We start from the raw sequence: 16542 nt of genomic DNA on the forward strand, positions 1-16542 counted from the left end.
TGATGAAAATTGGTGGTCATTTCTTCTTGCAGACAAAAAGATTTAGCAGTATATACACACTAAAATATATGGTTACACTTGAGTTTTTCAAGAAAAGTATTACTAATGATGGATATATTATCTTTTGGGTCACTTTTTTAAAAGTTTAAAAAAAGTTTTAGGCATTATGTTTGAAAGCAATTTTAGGTTCACAGCAAAACTGGGGGGGACAGTACAGACATCTCCCACATACCTCTTGTCCCCACACGTGCATAGCCTCCCCCTTATCAATATCATCCACAAGAGTGGTAAATTTTTTACCACTGATGAACCTACACTGACACATTATAATTACCCACAGTTCATAGTTTGCATTAGGGTTCACTCTTCATGTTACATATTCTCTAGATTTAGACAAATGTATAATGACATGTAACTTTGGTCACTTTTATGTTAAAGAGAAATCTTTTACCTTGCTGTTTTGAATAGCCATATTCTTTGTGAATTTGTTTTGAGTTGTTTTCCCCCTTCAGCAAAGAGAGACATTCGTCTAGAGAACAGTTCAAAAGACAAATATGCAAACTGATGCTAAGATATCTGTTATTGGCAGAAAAATGACCCTCTGAATAAGATGATAATTCACACCTGACAGGTGAATCCTAAGTGTTCTTCTGGGAATCAGCCCCTGGACTGGGTACAGCAACATGGGGACCTGTGGAGGACCGAGGTAGAGATGAGTGGTTTCATCAGCTCAGAGAAACTAATTGGACCCTTCTGGGAATGTTCTAAACAGCTGGTTCGTTATAATTAGAGACATCTCCTATAACTAGATTGTCGCTGAAGTTAGAGTGGTTGGAATTTTTCATTATTATATAACAATGATGATGAAAATATTCCATTGGCTGTGCTGATTTTGTCACTGTCTTGGCTTTCTGGAATTTCTAAAATTTCAGGGGGTTAACAGTTCAATTTTTATTCCATTGAAGTCCCGTAAGTTATACTGATATAATCATGTAAGGAATATTTGACAGGTAGCAGCAAAGGGGAGAGAAACTTGAGTGGTCTTGAGAAGATACTGGAACCTCTGAATAAGGGTGGTCTAGATATGCCAATATATAAAAATGTTTATGGATAGTTAGTTGTATATAATTCAAGAAAGATCTTATTTAAGTGGGTGCAAATATGTGTCTACTATTTCTGCTAGTGATCCATTTCTGCCTTGAGCAACATTAGTAGGAATGAACCCTAGGCTGGGAATCAGAAGTGGAACCATGTGACTGCTGCTTTGCTTTCTGTGTGACCTTGAGGAGTGGAGAGGGTCATCTTTTTCTTTCTATATAATTGGGCTAATACTAACCTCATCATATTATTTTGAGGAACAAACATCACTATAAATGAAAGCATTTAATAAATTCTGATGTATTTTACAATTATAAATTTATCTGGAAATAACTAGCAAAGATATTGTGAAAAGTCAAAGTAAATATGGACAGTGTTTGATGCAGTTTTGGGCATGGTATGTGCTCAAAATAATTGGTCCTAATTTTGTTTAATTTTTTATTGAAAGTATCCCCCTCCCCTTCCCACACCCACACATACACACATACGCAAATGCACATATACAGTGGACTCTTACTCAGTCACAAAAAAGAATGAAATAATGCCATTTGCCACAATATGGATGGACCTAGAGATTATCATTGTAAGTGATTATCATATTAAGTCTGACAGAGAAAGACAGATATCATATGGTATCACTTATATGTGATATCTAAAACAAATGACACGGATGAACATATTCACAAAACAGAAGTAGACTCACATCCATAGAAAATAAACTTATGGTTACCAAAGAGAAAAGGAGGGTAAACAAATTAGGAGTTAAAATTTACATACAAGCACTACTATATATAAAATAGATAAACAACAAGGACCTACTGTATAGCACAAGAAACTATACTCAATATCTTACGATAATCTATCAAGGAAAGGAATGTGAAAAAGAATATATACATGTGTGTGAATCACCTTGCTGTACACTTGAAACTAATACAACACTGTAAATTAACTATACTTCCATTTAAAAAAATATTTACTGAGTGAATTCTATGTCCACAGTACCATGAATGGATCTTTGAGTTACAATTGAGGTTCTTTACTAAAAAAATAAATAAATAAGAGAGAGATGCAGTACATGAAAATATTGATAATATAAGAGAAATGTGTTATACCTGTGGAAAATGTTGTCTGAGAGATTCAGACAAGATGATACGAAATTTCTGAGAGAATTCTATCCAGATGAGTGAAGGTAGGTGGTAGAATAGTGAGAAATGAGATGAGATTATGAAGAAATGGGGCCAGAGTATGAAGAGTGTGAAGAAATGAGGCCAGCTCAAATACGATCTCAAATATCTAAGTCCAGGACACATGGACTTCCTCTGAAGGCAGTGGTGGCCTCTGGAGGAATATAGAGTTGAAGGCTTTTTGTGTGGGTTGAGCTGTATGTTGCCAATGAGTAACATCAGTATGTTTTTGTCCCTAAAAGCCTAAGTCTTCAGGCTTTAGTTATAAAAGGACAGTTTTTATATGGACGGTTGTAAAAACATGATATATTTTTTAAAAAGCAGTTTAAAATTGAGTCTTTTAATTGTATCAAGAGTTTTTTTTTTTTTACCAGAGATCAGTGGTCTTTAGATTTTCATGAAGGTGTCCTTTAAAAGCATCATTTCCTCAGATCCTTAGCCTCACATTGGTTTACTTGGCCTGGGGTTTCAAGAGAGGTGGCGAGTGCTGAGTTTTGAGGCTGGTGGAGTCTCTGAAGCATTCAGCCTAACAGCCCCAGAGAGTGGTGTTGCCACTTCATTAATTAGCTCATGGAGTATCCCTTTGGGCAAGTTTAGCAGGATTATCCTTATTTTTACAGAGCAAGAAAATGAGATATGAGGCACTGAATTGGCAATCAGTCCTGGAGTTCAGAATTGCAGACCTTTAGTTAGTTCCTCAGTTTGTAGATCTTGATTTTATCGATCCAGGTGTGTATTTGCACAACCACAATTTTAGTTTCATTGAGTTTATTTTTAATAAAAATTCATATTTTTAAGGTCATGCAGGTTTTAACTTGAATTTGACCCAGCTGCAATATTGTCCAAGTGTCACATGGAATTTGACTAAATTAAATGATAGACATCAAATTCACATAACTTTTTTTTCCTGCTGATTATTATTATTATTTCGGCTTTTGGTATGGCTACTTACGGTATAAACACAATCTAAATAAGATGCCAGAGGCAGAGTGACATATTGGAAGGTGCATGTGCTTTATATCCAAAGACCTGGCTTGTTCCATTCTAGCAGAGTGAACACGACTTAAGTCGCTTTGCCACCTTGGACTCTGAAATATTTCCAAATTTATGTTTGGAATATTTCCCAAAAAATGTTAGCCAAATATTTAGTCAGTCCATCTATCTCTCTCTCTATCTGCCTACCTACCTAGTTTCCACTCAGGGAATGACTCGTCGCTCTGATTCACCAGGCTAAGCTCCTTCTCAAACTGGGTTTTTCCAGGACAATGTTGAACCCTGTGCAGAATCAAGACAGGAGGACCGCTGTAAGCATGTCCTTCGTTTGCTTGGTAGTGGTTCCCTCACTAACTGATAAAGCCAACCAGGAGTATGAGCTCTGCTGGCTCCAAAATGAAAGTTTGGGTTTTGCATGGATGCCGTTTCATTCGACTTGGTTCCATAGTCACAGACCACACACCTAACACAGGCCAGGATGCTCATCAATGAGACATTCCCGGTCCATGGGGGTCCGAGTGGGAGAACCTCTACTCTGTCCTTTGGGGTCCCTCCCTCTGTCACCGGGTGTACTGATACTTAATGTGATTTTCATCTTTCAAACATTGTTTTCAAAGGGCATGGGAACGTGTACAGGCTAATAAGAAAATGTACATATTTTAAAAATATAGTCTAATTCATTATGACTTTTCTTATATCTAAGCCGCAGTGTCTCTAGATTAGCACCAAGTGACCAACACTTAATTCCTGATATGAGCTCTGGGAAAGTTCCTTTTATATGTAGTTGATTTGCTTAATTCCTTTGTGATTTAAGTTATTATTTAAAATGACAATTAGGAAAATGCATTTTTAGTGAAAAACGGTACTTTTTTCCGCTCAAAAGTCCTGACTGTTTTGTACAATGGTCTTACAAATTTTTTTTCAATTCAAATATATTACTTGGATTGTGTTTTCAAATTCTTTTATTACTATATCTGGAAACAGACATTAGTTAATTACATATAATGATTCAAAGAAATGTATATTTAAGGTTAATCTTCAATTCACACTGGTTAATCATGAACATTTGGAGAAGGCAATGGCACCCCACTCCAGTACTCTTCCCTGGAAAATCCCATGGATGGAGGAGCCTGGTAGGCTGCAGTCCATGGGGTCGCTAAGAGTTGGACATGACTGAGCGACTTCACTTTCACTTTTCACTTTTATTCATTGGAGAAGGAAATGGCAACCCACTCCAGTATTCTTGCCTAGAGAATCCCAGGGATGGGGGAGCCTGGTGGGCTGCCATCTATGGGGTTGCACAGAGTCGGACACGACTGAAGCGGCTTAGCAGCAGCAGCAGCAATCATGAACATTTGGGGAATATTTTTGTCATACTGAATGAGGAAAGCAGCTTATTCAAGACAGATGGTTTGATTTAATTCAAGCAGTAATATATACACTTAGAACAAAGCTATATAATCATTGAAAAAATCATCTATACATGAATTTCTGTGTATAGTAACTATAGACAAGTATGCAGTCAAGAAAAATAGCATGTATCAGACAACTCACCAAGCATTTCAAAGTTATTTGTTTTTATAATGTATTCACCTTCATCTTTAATTCAACAATCCAACAGGGTATTAAGCAATCAAGGTCAAGCAACCATTTGAAAAAATAACAATTGGTATGAAGTATGTGCTTATTAGTATATTACTAGTTAATATTGAGAGTTACTGTGAAGTAACAGTAGGGACAATAAATTGAAAACTAGATTAAGTAAAATGTATAATATGTTAGATGATGGTAAATGCTATTTAAAAAACGAAAAAGGCAGGGAAGGGCAATAGAGAACCAGGGATGTGGCAGAAGTTTTAAGCCCAGTGGCCAGAGCAGCAGTATTCAGAGATGGGGAGGGTTTCATGAGGAAGATACTGCATAGAAGTGGAATCAGAAAGGCCTGTCACTCACACATGCAAAGATTCATTTGCAGTTAAATAATTCTGGAATATTTTCCAGAAAATAGCTTATTTTCCTATGCTATCAGTTCAGCTAAGTTGCTCAGTATGTTCGACTCTTTGCCTCCCCATGGACTGTAGCACGTCAGGCTTCCCTGTCCATCACCAACTCCTGGAGCTTTCTCCAATTCATGTCCATCGAGTCTGTGATGCCATCCAACCATCTCATCCTCTGTTGTGCCCTTCTCCTCCTGCCTTCAATCTTTCCCAGCATCAGGGTCTTTTCCAATGAGTCAGTTCTTTGCATCAGGTGGCCAAAGTACTGTAGCTTCAGCATCAGTCCTTCCAATGAATATTCAGGACTGATTTCCTTTAGGATGGACTAATTTGATCTCCTTGCAGTCCAAGGGACTCGCAAGAATCTTCTCCAACACCACAGTTCAAAAGCATCAATTGTTCACCGTTCAGCTTTCTTTATGGTCCAACTCTCACATCCATACACGACTACTGGAAAAACAATAGCTTTGACTAGATGGGCCTTTGTTGGCAAAGTAATGTCTTTGCTTTTTAATATGCTGTTTGGGTTGTCATAGCTTTTCTTCCAAGGCTATGCTATAATATGAACTAAATAAATCAAGTGACTTGGGGTCAATCAAGAATAAAGCTTGCAGTACATTCCATTAAACTGAAAAAAATTGTCTCTTCTTTATTTCAGCAGTTTCTCAATTCTAATAATGTATTCTACAGATACACTGTAGAATAATGTATTCTACAGATACAGGAGTGTATTCTACAGATAAACTCACTGCAAGATTCAGACTTAAGTTGAAGAAAGTAGGGAAAACTACTAGACCATTCAGATATGACCTAAATCAAACTCCTTATGATTATACAGTGGAAGTGACAAATAGATTCAAGGGATTAGATCTGATAGAACACCCGAAGAACTATGGATGGAAGTTTGTAACATTGTACAGGAGGTGGTGATCAAAACCATCCCCAAGAAAAAGAAATGCAAAAAGGCAAAATGGTTGTCTGAGGAGGCCTTACAAATAACTGAGAAAAGAAGAGAAGCAAAGACAAAGGAGAAAAGGAAAGCTATGTCCATCTGAGTGCAGAGTTCTAAAGAATAGCAAGGAGAGATAAGAAAACCTTCCTCAGCAATCAATGCAAAGAAATAGAGGAAAACAATAGAATGGGCAAGACTAGAGATGTCTTCAAGAAAATTAGAGATACCAAGGGAACATTTCATGCAAAGATAGGCACAATAAAGGACAGAAAAGGTATGGACCTAACAGAAGCAGAAGATATCAAGAAGAAGTGGGAAGAATACACAAAAGAACTATACAAAAAAGGTTTTAGTGACCCAGATAACCATGATGGTGTGATCATTCACCTCGAGCCAGACATCCTGGAGTGAGAAATCAAGTGGGACTTAGAAAGCATCACTACGAACAAAGCTAGTGGAGGTGATGGAATTCCAGTTGAGCTATTTCAAATCCTAAAAGATGATGCTGTGAAAGTATTGCACTCAATATGCCAGCAAATTTGGAAAACTCAGCAGTGGCCACAGGACTAGAAAAGGTCCGTTTTCATTCCAATCCCAAAGAAAGGCAATGCCAAAGAATGTTCAAACTTCCACACAGTTGCACTCATCTCACACATGAGCAAAATAATGTTCAAAATTCTCCAAGCCAAACTTCAACAGTACGTGAACTGAAAACTTACAGATGTTCAAGCTGGATTTAGAAAAGGCAAAGGAGCTGGAGATCAAATTGTCAATATCCGTTGGATCACCAAAAAAGCACAAGAATTCCAGAAGAACATCTACTTCTGCTTCATTGACTACACCAAAGCTAATGACTATGTGAATCACAACAAACTGTGGAAAATACTTCAAGAGATGGGAATACCAGACCACCTGACCTGCATCCTGAGAAATCTGTATGCAGGTCAAGAAGCAATAGTTAGAACCAGGCATGGAACAACAGACTGGTTCCAAATGGGAAAGGAGTCCATCAAGGCTGTATATTATCACCCTTGCTTATTTAACTTATATGCAGAGTACATCATGTGAAATACTGGCTGGATGAAGCACAAGCTGGAATCAAGATTTCTGGGAGAAATATCAATAACCTCAGATATGCCAGATGACACCACCCTATGGCAGAAAGCAAGGAGGAACTAACGAGCCTCTTGATGAAAGTGAAAGAGGAGAGTGAAAAATCTGGCTTGAAACTCGACATTCAAAAAACAAAGATCATGACATCTGGTCCCATCACTTCATGGCAAATAGATGGGGAAACAATGGAAACAGTGACCGACTATTTTCTTGGGTTCCAAAATCACTGTGGATGGTGACTGCAGCCATGAAATGAAAAGACACTTGCTCCTTGGAAGAAGAGCTATGACCAACCTAAACAGCATATTAAAAAGCAGAGACATTACTTTGCCAACAAATGTCCATCTAGTCAAAGATATGGTTTTTCCAGTAGTCATGTATGGATGTGAGAGTTGGACTATAAAGAAAGCTGAACAGTGAACAATTGATGCTTTTGAACTGTGGTGTTGGAGAAGATTCTTGAGAGTCCCTTGGACTGCAAGAAGATCCAACCAGTCCATCCTAAGGGAGATCAATCCTGAATATTCATTGGAAGGTCTGATGCTGAAGCTGAAACTCTAGTACTTTGGCCACCTGATGCGAAGAGCTGATTCATTGGAAAAGACCTGGATGCTGGGAAGGATTGAAGGCAGGAGGAGAAGGGGACAACAGAGGATGAGATGGTTGGGTGGCATCACCAACTCGATGGACATGAATTTGAGCCCGCTCCGGGAGTTGGTGATGAGCAGGGAGGCCTGGTATGCTGCAGTCCATGGGGCCGCAAAGAGTCAGACATGACTGAGTGACTGAACTGACTGACAGATACACTTACATGTTCATGCAAATAAATATTTGTGAGGAAATCTATCATGGCATTATTTGCAACAGCAAAAGTTTATTACTTATTTTGGGCATACCATGTGGCATTCAGGATCCCTGCCAGGGGTCCAACCTGTGCCTCCTGCAGTGGAAGCATGGAGACTTAACCACTGGGCCACCAGGGAATTCCCTGCGAGAGCAAAAGTTTAGAAGCAACTGGAAGGATTGTCATTGAGGGACAGATTAAATAAATTATGGTACATTCACAGTGTGGATATACATAGCTTTTATAAAGAATGAAGCAACCTTTACTCTACCCATGTGGAACAGTTTCTGTGGTGAATTGTTAAATGAAAAAAAGCAACGTGCAGAAGAATAGGCATAGCAAGTGATCCCTGTGTTTAAAAATTACATGTATAAAATGTCTACATAAGACAATATGCAGGTGTAGGCTGTCTTTGAATGAACATTGTTAAGTTAGTTGCAGCTTTGTGGTTGGGGGACCGGAGGTGGGGATATTCCTCCTTTTCACTGTATCCTCCATTTTACCACTTGAATTTTGGTCAGGTGCATACATTATCTGTTAAACTTTTTAAAAAAGTCAACATCACTGTAAATGTTAGCTTAGGGCCAAGAATCTCTGGGTTTAAAATGTAAGAAAATTGTTATGATTGATTAAAAAATGTTTACTCTAAAGTAGTTTTTTTAATTAAATTTCAATAAACATTTATTGCGCAACTAGCAGGCATTGCCAAGCGCTGTTTTAGGCACTGGCAAGTCAAGAATTTTGCCCCTTGTTCTTCTCAAAATGGCATAATTTGCCAGAAGAGAGTTGCATAAATTATTTAGGGTTAATTTATCTGTAACTACCAAAGTGCAAAGCAAGTAGAAGTTCATAGGTATGGACAACTCTGCCCCTTAGTATGTGTGACTTTGAAAGTGAAGTCACTCAGTCGTGTCCGACTCTCTGTAACCCCATGGACTGTAGCCTACCATGCTCCTCCATCCATGGGATTTTCCAGGCAAGAGTACTGGAGTGGGTTGCCATTTCCTTCTCCAGAGGATCTTCCCAACCCAAGGATCGAACCTGGGTCTCCTGCATTGTAGGCAGACGCTTTACCATCCGAGCCACGAGGGAAGCCCCAACAATTAACCTCTAGTCTCTTTGTTTGTAAAACAGGGTACTTACTTCAGGGCATGGTTTTGATGTTCTAATGATATATAATGCCTTTACTTAGTACAGGGCTTGTCATTAAATATAGTGCAGTAAATGTTGGCTGTTTTCATTAATCAGTTCCCTTTCAAATCAGGAAGGAAAAAAAAGCCCTATAAGCAAGTGTGATCATCAATCCTATAGTAGCTGTAGCAGTTTGAGACAGGAAGGTAAAGAAGGATGAACAGGGAAGGACTGCTGATAACCAAGCTGGGTATTGATTAGCGAGTGGCATTTCAGCAGCTGGAAGAAGGGGGAGAACATTTTAGGCAGGGGCAAGATGAGCAGAGGTGTGGAAGAGGATTCAGAGTGTGTTTGGGCAATGGATTGGGGGTCAGCTGGTTCGACCTAAAATCACACCTAGGGGTTGGGGAGGAAGGAGTATTTGGTGGAAGATGAGGGAAGCTAGTAAGCAGTGGAGTGTCATGGCGGTCCTTGTAGGCCAAGCTTAAGAGTTGGGATTTAGGGCTTCCCTGGTGGTCCAGTGGTCAAGGATCTGCCTTCCAAGCAGGAGACACAGGTTCAATTTGTGGTCTGGAAAGATCCCACATGCCACAGAACAACTAAGTCCATGTGCCACAACTGCTGAGCCCATGCTCTAGAGCCCATGAGCTGCAACTGCTGAGCCTGTGTGCTGCAAATGCTGAAGTTCACGCACCTTAGAACCGGTGCATGAAGCAAGGAAGCCCAAGTGCAGCCAAAAATAAATAAACTAATTGAAAAAAAAAAAAGAGTTGGGATTTATCTTTCCCTGGAATCCAGATAGTAGAAGACTGAGGAGAAGATGGGGTGGAAGGAAATAGGAAGAGGAATGATGAAGAGGAGAGAAAGGGCCACAGGGTCAAGGGGGAAATTGAAAACAATGGGGGTGGAGGGCCTTAGATATTTAATGGAACAGGCAGCAGGGGACAAAATCAAGACATGCAGGCTTAGCTTTGTAAAGGGGTCACGATCCTTCTCCTGAAACAGACAGCAAAGGAGAAAAGTGGTGAAGATGTAGGTGAAGTGAGCATGGAGGGAAGGGAGGTTGAGAGCCATCATGCCTGTTGACCTTTATTCCCTTGAAGTTTGGAAGGAGATGATGTGCTGAGAGTGTGCCTGGAGTGAGATTTTAGAATATAGGGTGAAAGGTGGGGATTTGGACAATCCACTGTGGGAAACGTAAGAAATGGTTGATTTGGGAGGAGGAGAGGCTTGACCAATGCCAAAGCCTGTCTTAGTCGAAGGTGCCCGAGGGGCCATGTGGTTCTCGATACAACAGCTTGGACCCTGGAAACAAAAGGGACCAAAAAGATGACCAGACCCACCCAGATGCAAGGGGGTTGGGAAGGGAATGTGCTGTTTAGAGTGCGGCTGGTGAACAGAGGAGGAAGTGAAGCTGAGAAAAGTTGATGGAGTCAGTCTTAGGAGAACAGGATGGGGTTAAGTGCCTGGCAGGGACCCAGTGACTCTAGGGAGTGGGTGGATGGGCAGAGATGACCAAACACTCTGTCGTGCCTGGAGGGGGAGGGCACTTCATTCAAGATTTTATACATTTACTTACTTTTATTTGACAGAAAGGAACTGTTTTAAAAATGGCCTTGGAATTCTCACAATAGCTCAACACTTTCAGTTTTTGGTACAGATCATGAGCAGTATGCCCAGCGCTTAAAGGAAATTTTTCTTGAGAGCTCTGTTAAAGCTATATGCCATCGATAGAGGGTTAGCCCAGAGGGTTTATATGAGTGGAGGGGGGGAAAGCAAGGTTTTAACAAAGGCATCGCAGTTCTCAGCGAGCTCCCTGGAAACCTCTAGTTTTTCCTCATAGGAAAAAAACACTAACATAAGTACAACGATTTGTATTTCTTTATTTTTAAAGGTAAAACCAGTAACCCACAGCAGGATCAATGTGTCATCTCGCTTTAGAAAACCACTTCTGGAACCCTGCACTATCTTGTAAGTTGGAATCCTTCATGTTTCGGGTCAAAATTGGTGTGGTGGTTTCCTTTTGGTTTGGGACTTCTTTTGTAGTTTTAAAGGCATAACTGTGTCAAATGGTTTGCCTCACTGGCTTTGCCTTTTTTTCAGCTTGATTGCAAATGGAGACCTCATAAACCCAGCTTCTCGACTCCTCATTCCTAGAAAAGCCTTGAATCAGTGGGATCATGTACTGCAGATGGTCACAGAAAAGATAACTCTGAGGAGTGGGGCTGTCCACAGGTATGTCAGAGTAATCTTCTTGCAAGTGGATGGGATTCATAATTGATGAGGCTATTCCCAGGAGGCTCTGGAGACACTGGTACCTAGATCTGAATTTTGGGTCACTAGTTTGTCTCTATGTGCCTCAGTTTCTCTGTCTGTAAAATGGGCATATAATTGTTCATACCTTGTAGGGTTGTTTTCCAGTTTATATTTTTGTTACTCTTTATGTTGCTTTTTTCATGCAGTTATGTTAAATTTTGATGCAGTCAAATTTTCAGTCTTTCATTATGATCATTAAATTCTATGATTAGCTTAGGTCTTCCTCACTCCAAGATTATAAAAAATTCTCCTATGTTTTCATCTGTAAACTTTCATTTAAACCTTTGATCTTTTTGGATTTTATTTTGGCATCTGGAGTAAAGGCAGATCTTGATAGTTATATATTGATTTTTTAAAAAAAGATATATCGTTTTGTCTTTTGACACATACACAGATATAAACCCACTCAATAAATGTTCTGAAGCACACAAAGATATATACACACAATTGCATGCCAAGAGACACATATTCATATATATATTGATGTGAACAAATTAATAAATAGAAATAAAATATAGATAAGGACAAACACAGAAATGAGAATATAGTTATATGTCTCCTGAACATGTGAATACTTGGAGAGGCTTAATTCTTTTTTTTTTTTAAACTTTTACTTTTGTATTGGGTATAGACAGTGAGCAATGTTGTGATAGTTTCAGGTGACAGCAAAGGAACGCAGCCATACAGACACATGTATCCATTCTCCCCAGACTGCTCTCCCACCCAGGCTGCCACGTAACATTGAGCAGAGTTCCATGTTGGAGAAGCTTACTTAATTCTTAGTGTAATGCCAGACATGAGTGAGATTTGCATGCTGCTCACTTGGGACATCCCCACCCTCCCTTAACAGAACATGGTGCTTTAAAAACACTTGGTGGTGGTTTAGTCGCCAAGTTGTGTCCGACTCTTGCAACACCATGGACCAGCCCACCAGGCTCCTCTGTCCATGAGATTCTCCGGGCAAGAATACTGGAGGGGGTTGCCATTTTCTTCTCCAGGGGATCTTCCTGTCCTGGGAATCGAACCCGGGTCTCTTGTATTGCAGGAAGATTCCTTACCAACTGAGCTAAACAGAACATGAGTAAGTCTTATGGTTGGACCATTCCTGGGCATCCATATACATATCAAAAACATCCCACACAAATTCGTTCAACTCCCTGTTTACAATTCTCATGTTTTGTAGCAAAGGAAGAAAGCAGATCAGAAAGAGTCACATAAAAGAAGGCTAAGTTCACAGGCTAGAATTTATTCAGTGTCCTTTACCTGTCTATAGAGAAAACCAGTCAGATCTTGGCTGTTACCAGATCCACAACTTTGCTGCCTTTTAATTTCTAGCTGTAAAAGTTAATGATGGATTCAGATCTTCCTATTTTGAAGGTAAATGAGAGAAGAAGAATGTCTGGGTCTAGGCCAGTTGTTCTCCACCAGGGGCATATTTACCACTAGGGGCTGCTAGCAGTGTCCAGAGTCATAGGAAATAGAGGTGGCTACTACTCCCGTCTCATGGGTAGAGGCCAAGGGTGCTGTTGACATCCTACAATTCCCAGGACAGCCTCCCCACCTCTCCTATAATTGTCAGATCCAAAACGTCAATAATATCCAGAGGCACTGGTCTAGGTCAAGGCAGGAAAACCAGATTATCTGGGTTAAGTGTTAGTGTTTAGACTTGTAGGGATAGAATTATGTTACTTTAGCATCTTCATACTAACTCAACACTAACACACTTTAGGGGCTTAAGTGGCTGCTTTTATTTTACTTCTTGACTCCATACAATATGGCCTTTCACATAATCAGTAAATAAGCAGACAGATCAATGGAATTTTTTTTCTTTGCAAATGTCACTACCCTTAACTTTGTGACATAAGAAGTCTGAGAACTTTTAAAACGATCATCTTAAAACCCTTCCGGTTACTAACTCTTGTCTATCACCTTCAAAAGCATGCATTGTCTTTTTTGTGGCGTGGTTTTCTAAACCGTCTGTTTTTTTTCTTGCTCTTAAACAAACTGTGTGGACACTTTAAATCATCTAGCAAGGTTATCACTGTTCTCTTAATAAGTAACACATTGTAGTTTGCAGCAGCAGTTTTACAGTAAAGGGAGGTTCTTGTGAAATCCCTTGATTCTGGGAAGATGACGGAAGGCAAAAAAAAGAGAAGCATGAACGCTATGCAGTTCTGCATCATTAATACTGGCAATGGGTTCTTTTACCTCCTGCCCTCACACCTCTCAGTTTCTGACCTAGTTCTGTGTGTTTGTATATAATCTGTCTGAGGGCTGCTCTTGGATGTTAACCTGAATAGTGCATTAAGAAAATAAATTTCCTAAGTGCTCACGGGATATAAAGAGAAGAATCAAACTTCAGTGGAAGCCAAGCTTCATTTAAAGTATGACATTCTTGGAATGGCAACCCATTCCAGTATTCTTGCCTGGAGAATTTCATGGACAGAGGAGCCTGGCGGGCTACCGTCCATGGGGTTGCAAAAGAGTCGGACACGACTGAGCACACACACACACATTCTCTACAAGTTAATTCTCTCCTTCTAAGCTCTAAATATGGCAGCAATAGGGGATCCTTATGTTAGACTGTCAGGTTTCTGTACAGCTAGACCATAATTGCTTCTGCATTGGTATTTAGCCGAGTCTTATGACTTTGAGACATTTATAATTCAGTGTTTAGCATAGTATCAAATGAGCCAATTTAGGAATAGAGTTTTTAATTGACTGTGATTTTAGCAGTTCTTGAAATGCTTGTTAACATTTTAATTGCTCACATTCATATTTTGGCAGACTTTACACTTTAGAAGGAAAACTGGTTGAGAGTGGGGCAGAGCTGGAGAACGGGCAGTTTTATGTGGCTGTCGGCAGAGATAAGTTTAAGAAGTTGCCTTACAGTGAATTACTTTTCGACAAGTCGACGATGAGAAAGTCTTATGGGTATGTTTGCATCCTCACTCACGTCTCATATTTTAATTATCACTTGAAATAGCATTGAATCTTATGCTGGCCCCTGGTCTGTTTTTTAGAATCTTGTTTATTGGTTAGAAAGGAAAGGATGTCCGATACACGTTGATCACTGTTTATTTTGCTGTGATTGGAGATTGAGAACTATTGCATAAAAATATAATATTGAGAATCTATGATAGACTATATAGTATTTTTTAGCCATTCACTTGTGAATTTATAATAAATATAAAGATTTATTTTTGTGAAAAAGGTACAGGGCAGTTAGCTTCTCTGCAACATATGCTTTTAGAAATCTCAAAAACGTTAACTTGATTGAATAATTTTTCAGTTGGTGCGTAGAGAAACTTCTACAGGTGGTTAAAAAATAATATTTTCTACTTAAAAATAATAACGGTAAAATATAGAAATGATATTTCTTTTATACAAATAAGTGGAGCACTGGGTGTATAGTTAGTTCAGGCAAAATTTTAAAGGTTACACTTATAATTGCACGCGGTGCAAAGAGAACCCTTTTGCTCTATGAGATGTCGTGCATTTGTGAAGAATGCCTTCTTTCTGCCCAGTAGGTGGACGGCCCAGGCATGCGTTTGCATGAAGAGCCTTGGCCCCTGCTTGCAGGGACCCTGGGGCTTGCTCATGGTGCCCTGCGGTCCATCGCTGCTGCTTTTCCGTGTCTACTTGGCTGGAAAACTGACTGTGTAGTTGCTCCTGCTCAGATGGGTGACATGTGACAGAGATAGAGCAGAATGTCCCCAGTGTATTCTCCATTGATTTATAATCCCATGTAGCTTGACGGAGAGACTAACCAAGGGTTTCTCAATACGGAATAGGTGGAATGGAATTTCAGGTGTGGTGTTTGAAGTATCGCAAAGAGCACATTGCTTTCTAGCACTTTGGAACTATTTACCAGACTTATTGCCAACCATCCTTACCCATCCATGGAACCAAGTCCGTCACCACGTTGCTCTGAGAAGCAGCGCTGGGTTAGACCGCTGTGGGCTGCCGTGCACATGGCAGTGAGAGCTTGTGCTTGTACCTGATGGCGGTGAGAATACTCGCTCACGGTGGCCTTTCTCAGGCAGGTCAGCGGAATTTGCCTTTACCTCTGTGGCTGCTTATTTTCAGAGAGGTTCAGCTGGGTTTCGAGCTGGATCTTTTCCTATAAAGAGATGTCTGGGAAATACTTAGAGCCGAAGAGCAGTTTTTAAATTTTTTGGTGAGAACGACTGGTTTAGAAACTCCCTGAATATAAATGCCAGTGTTTTACCATCCTGTGCTTCTACCAGATATGATAGACACAATAAAAACACTTTATCATTTTTAGGTTTAAACACAATCTGGCAAAATCCTCACTGAGCTTGGGAAATGCCTTTCTTCTGAAATGCCAATTAAAAATTTAGGGATTTGATTTTAAATGGTATGAAAAAGTTAAAGGTGGTGCTAAATTTATTTGTAAGCATCAACTAAAATGCTATGCAAGAAAACATTAAGAATCTCTTGGACAGCGGAAACTAACACAACATTGTAAAGCAATTATACTCCAATTAAAAAAAAATAATCTTTTGGAATGGAATTTGGAAATGTTTTGGTGGTCTTTGTGACATTGGGAAAGTCAGTGGTACTTTTTGTAGAATCCTGATGTCTATAAATTGTTGAGTTCCAGGTTGGGGTGACACACTGAGATGATAATTATCTTGTATATTATTTGTGAATAATATTCAGATTTCTAAATTGCAATTTGTTTTCACAGTCAGAAAACCTCTTCACTACCTCCAATTGTAGGATCCAGAAAGTCTAAAGGCAGTGTAAGTACCAGATACTTTACTCATTAATGTTCAGAGAGACTGTCCTTTGAGTTTCAATTAAATTCGAAGAAATAAAATTTATCCATCTTGTGGCATATAAGCAATTATGGGAAACAACACTAGAACATTAATGTTACAACCTAGT

General features: G+C 39.5%; 1 protein-coding gene across 4 annotated transcripts in view; it reads left to right on the plus strand.

The window, feature by feature from the left end:
* DCDC2 (doublecortin domain containing 2) overlaps window positions 1-16542 on the plus strand; it is a 136920-nt gene that overhangs the window by 35911 nt on the left and 84467 nt on the right. For all 4 annotated transcript variants that reach the window (XM_081522199.1, XM_081522201.1, XM_081522198.1 and 1 more), the window contains 4 exons: window positions 11207-11283; window positions 11416-11547; window positions 14416-14562; window positions 16343-16397. In XM_081522199.1, the coding sequence (XP_081378325.1) occupies window positions 11207-11283; window positions 11416-11547; window positions 14416-14562; window positions 16343-16397 (411 nt within the window). The remainder of the gene's footprint in view (window positions 1-11206; window positions 11284-11415; window positions 11548-14415; window positions 14563-16342; window positions 16398-16542) is intronic.

Source organism: Giraffa tippelskirchi, chromosome 8 (genome assembly GCF_054371585.1).
Source record: "Giraffa tippelskirchi isolate mGirTip1 chromosome 8, T2T-mGirTip1v1.2.pri, whole genome shotgun sequence".
NCBI lineage: Eukaryota > Metazoa > Chordata > Mammalia > Artiodactyla > Giraffidae > Giraffa > Giraffa tippelskirchi.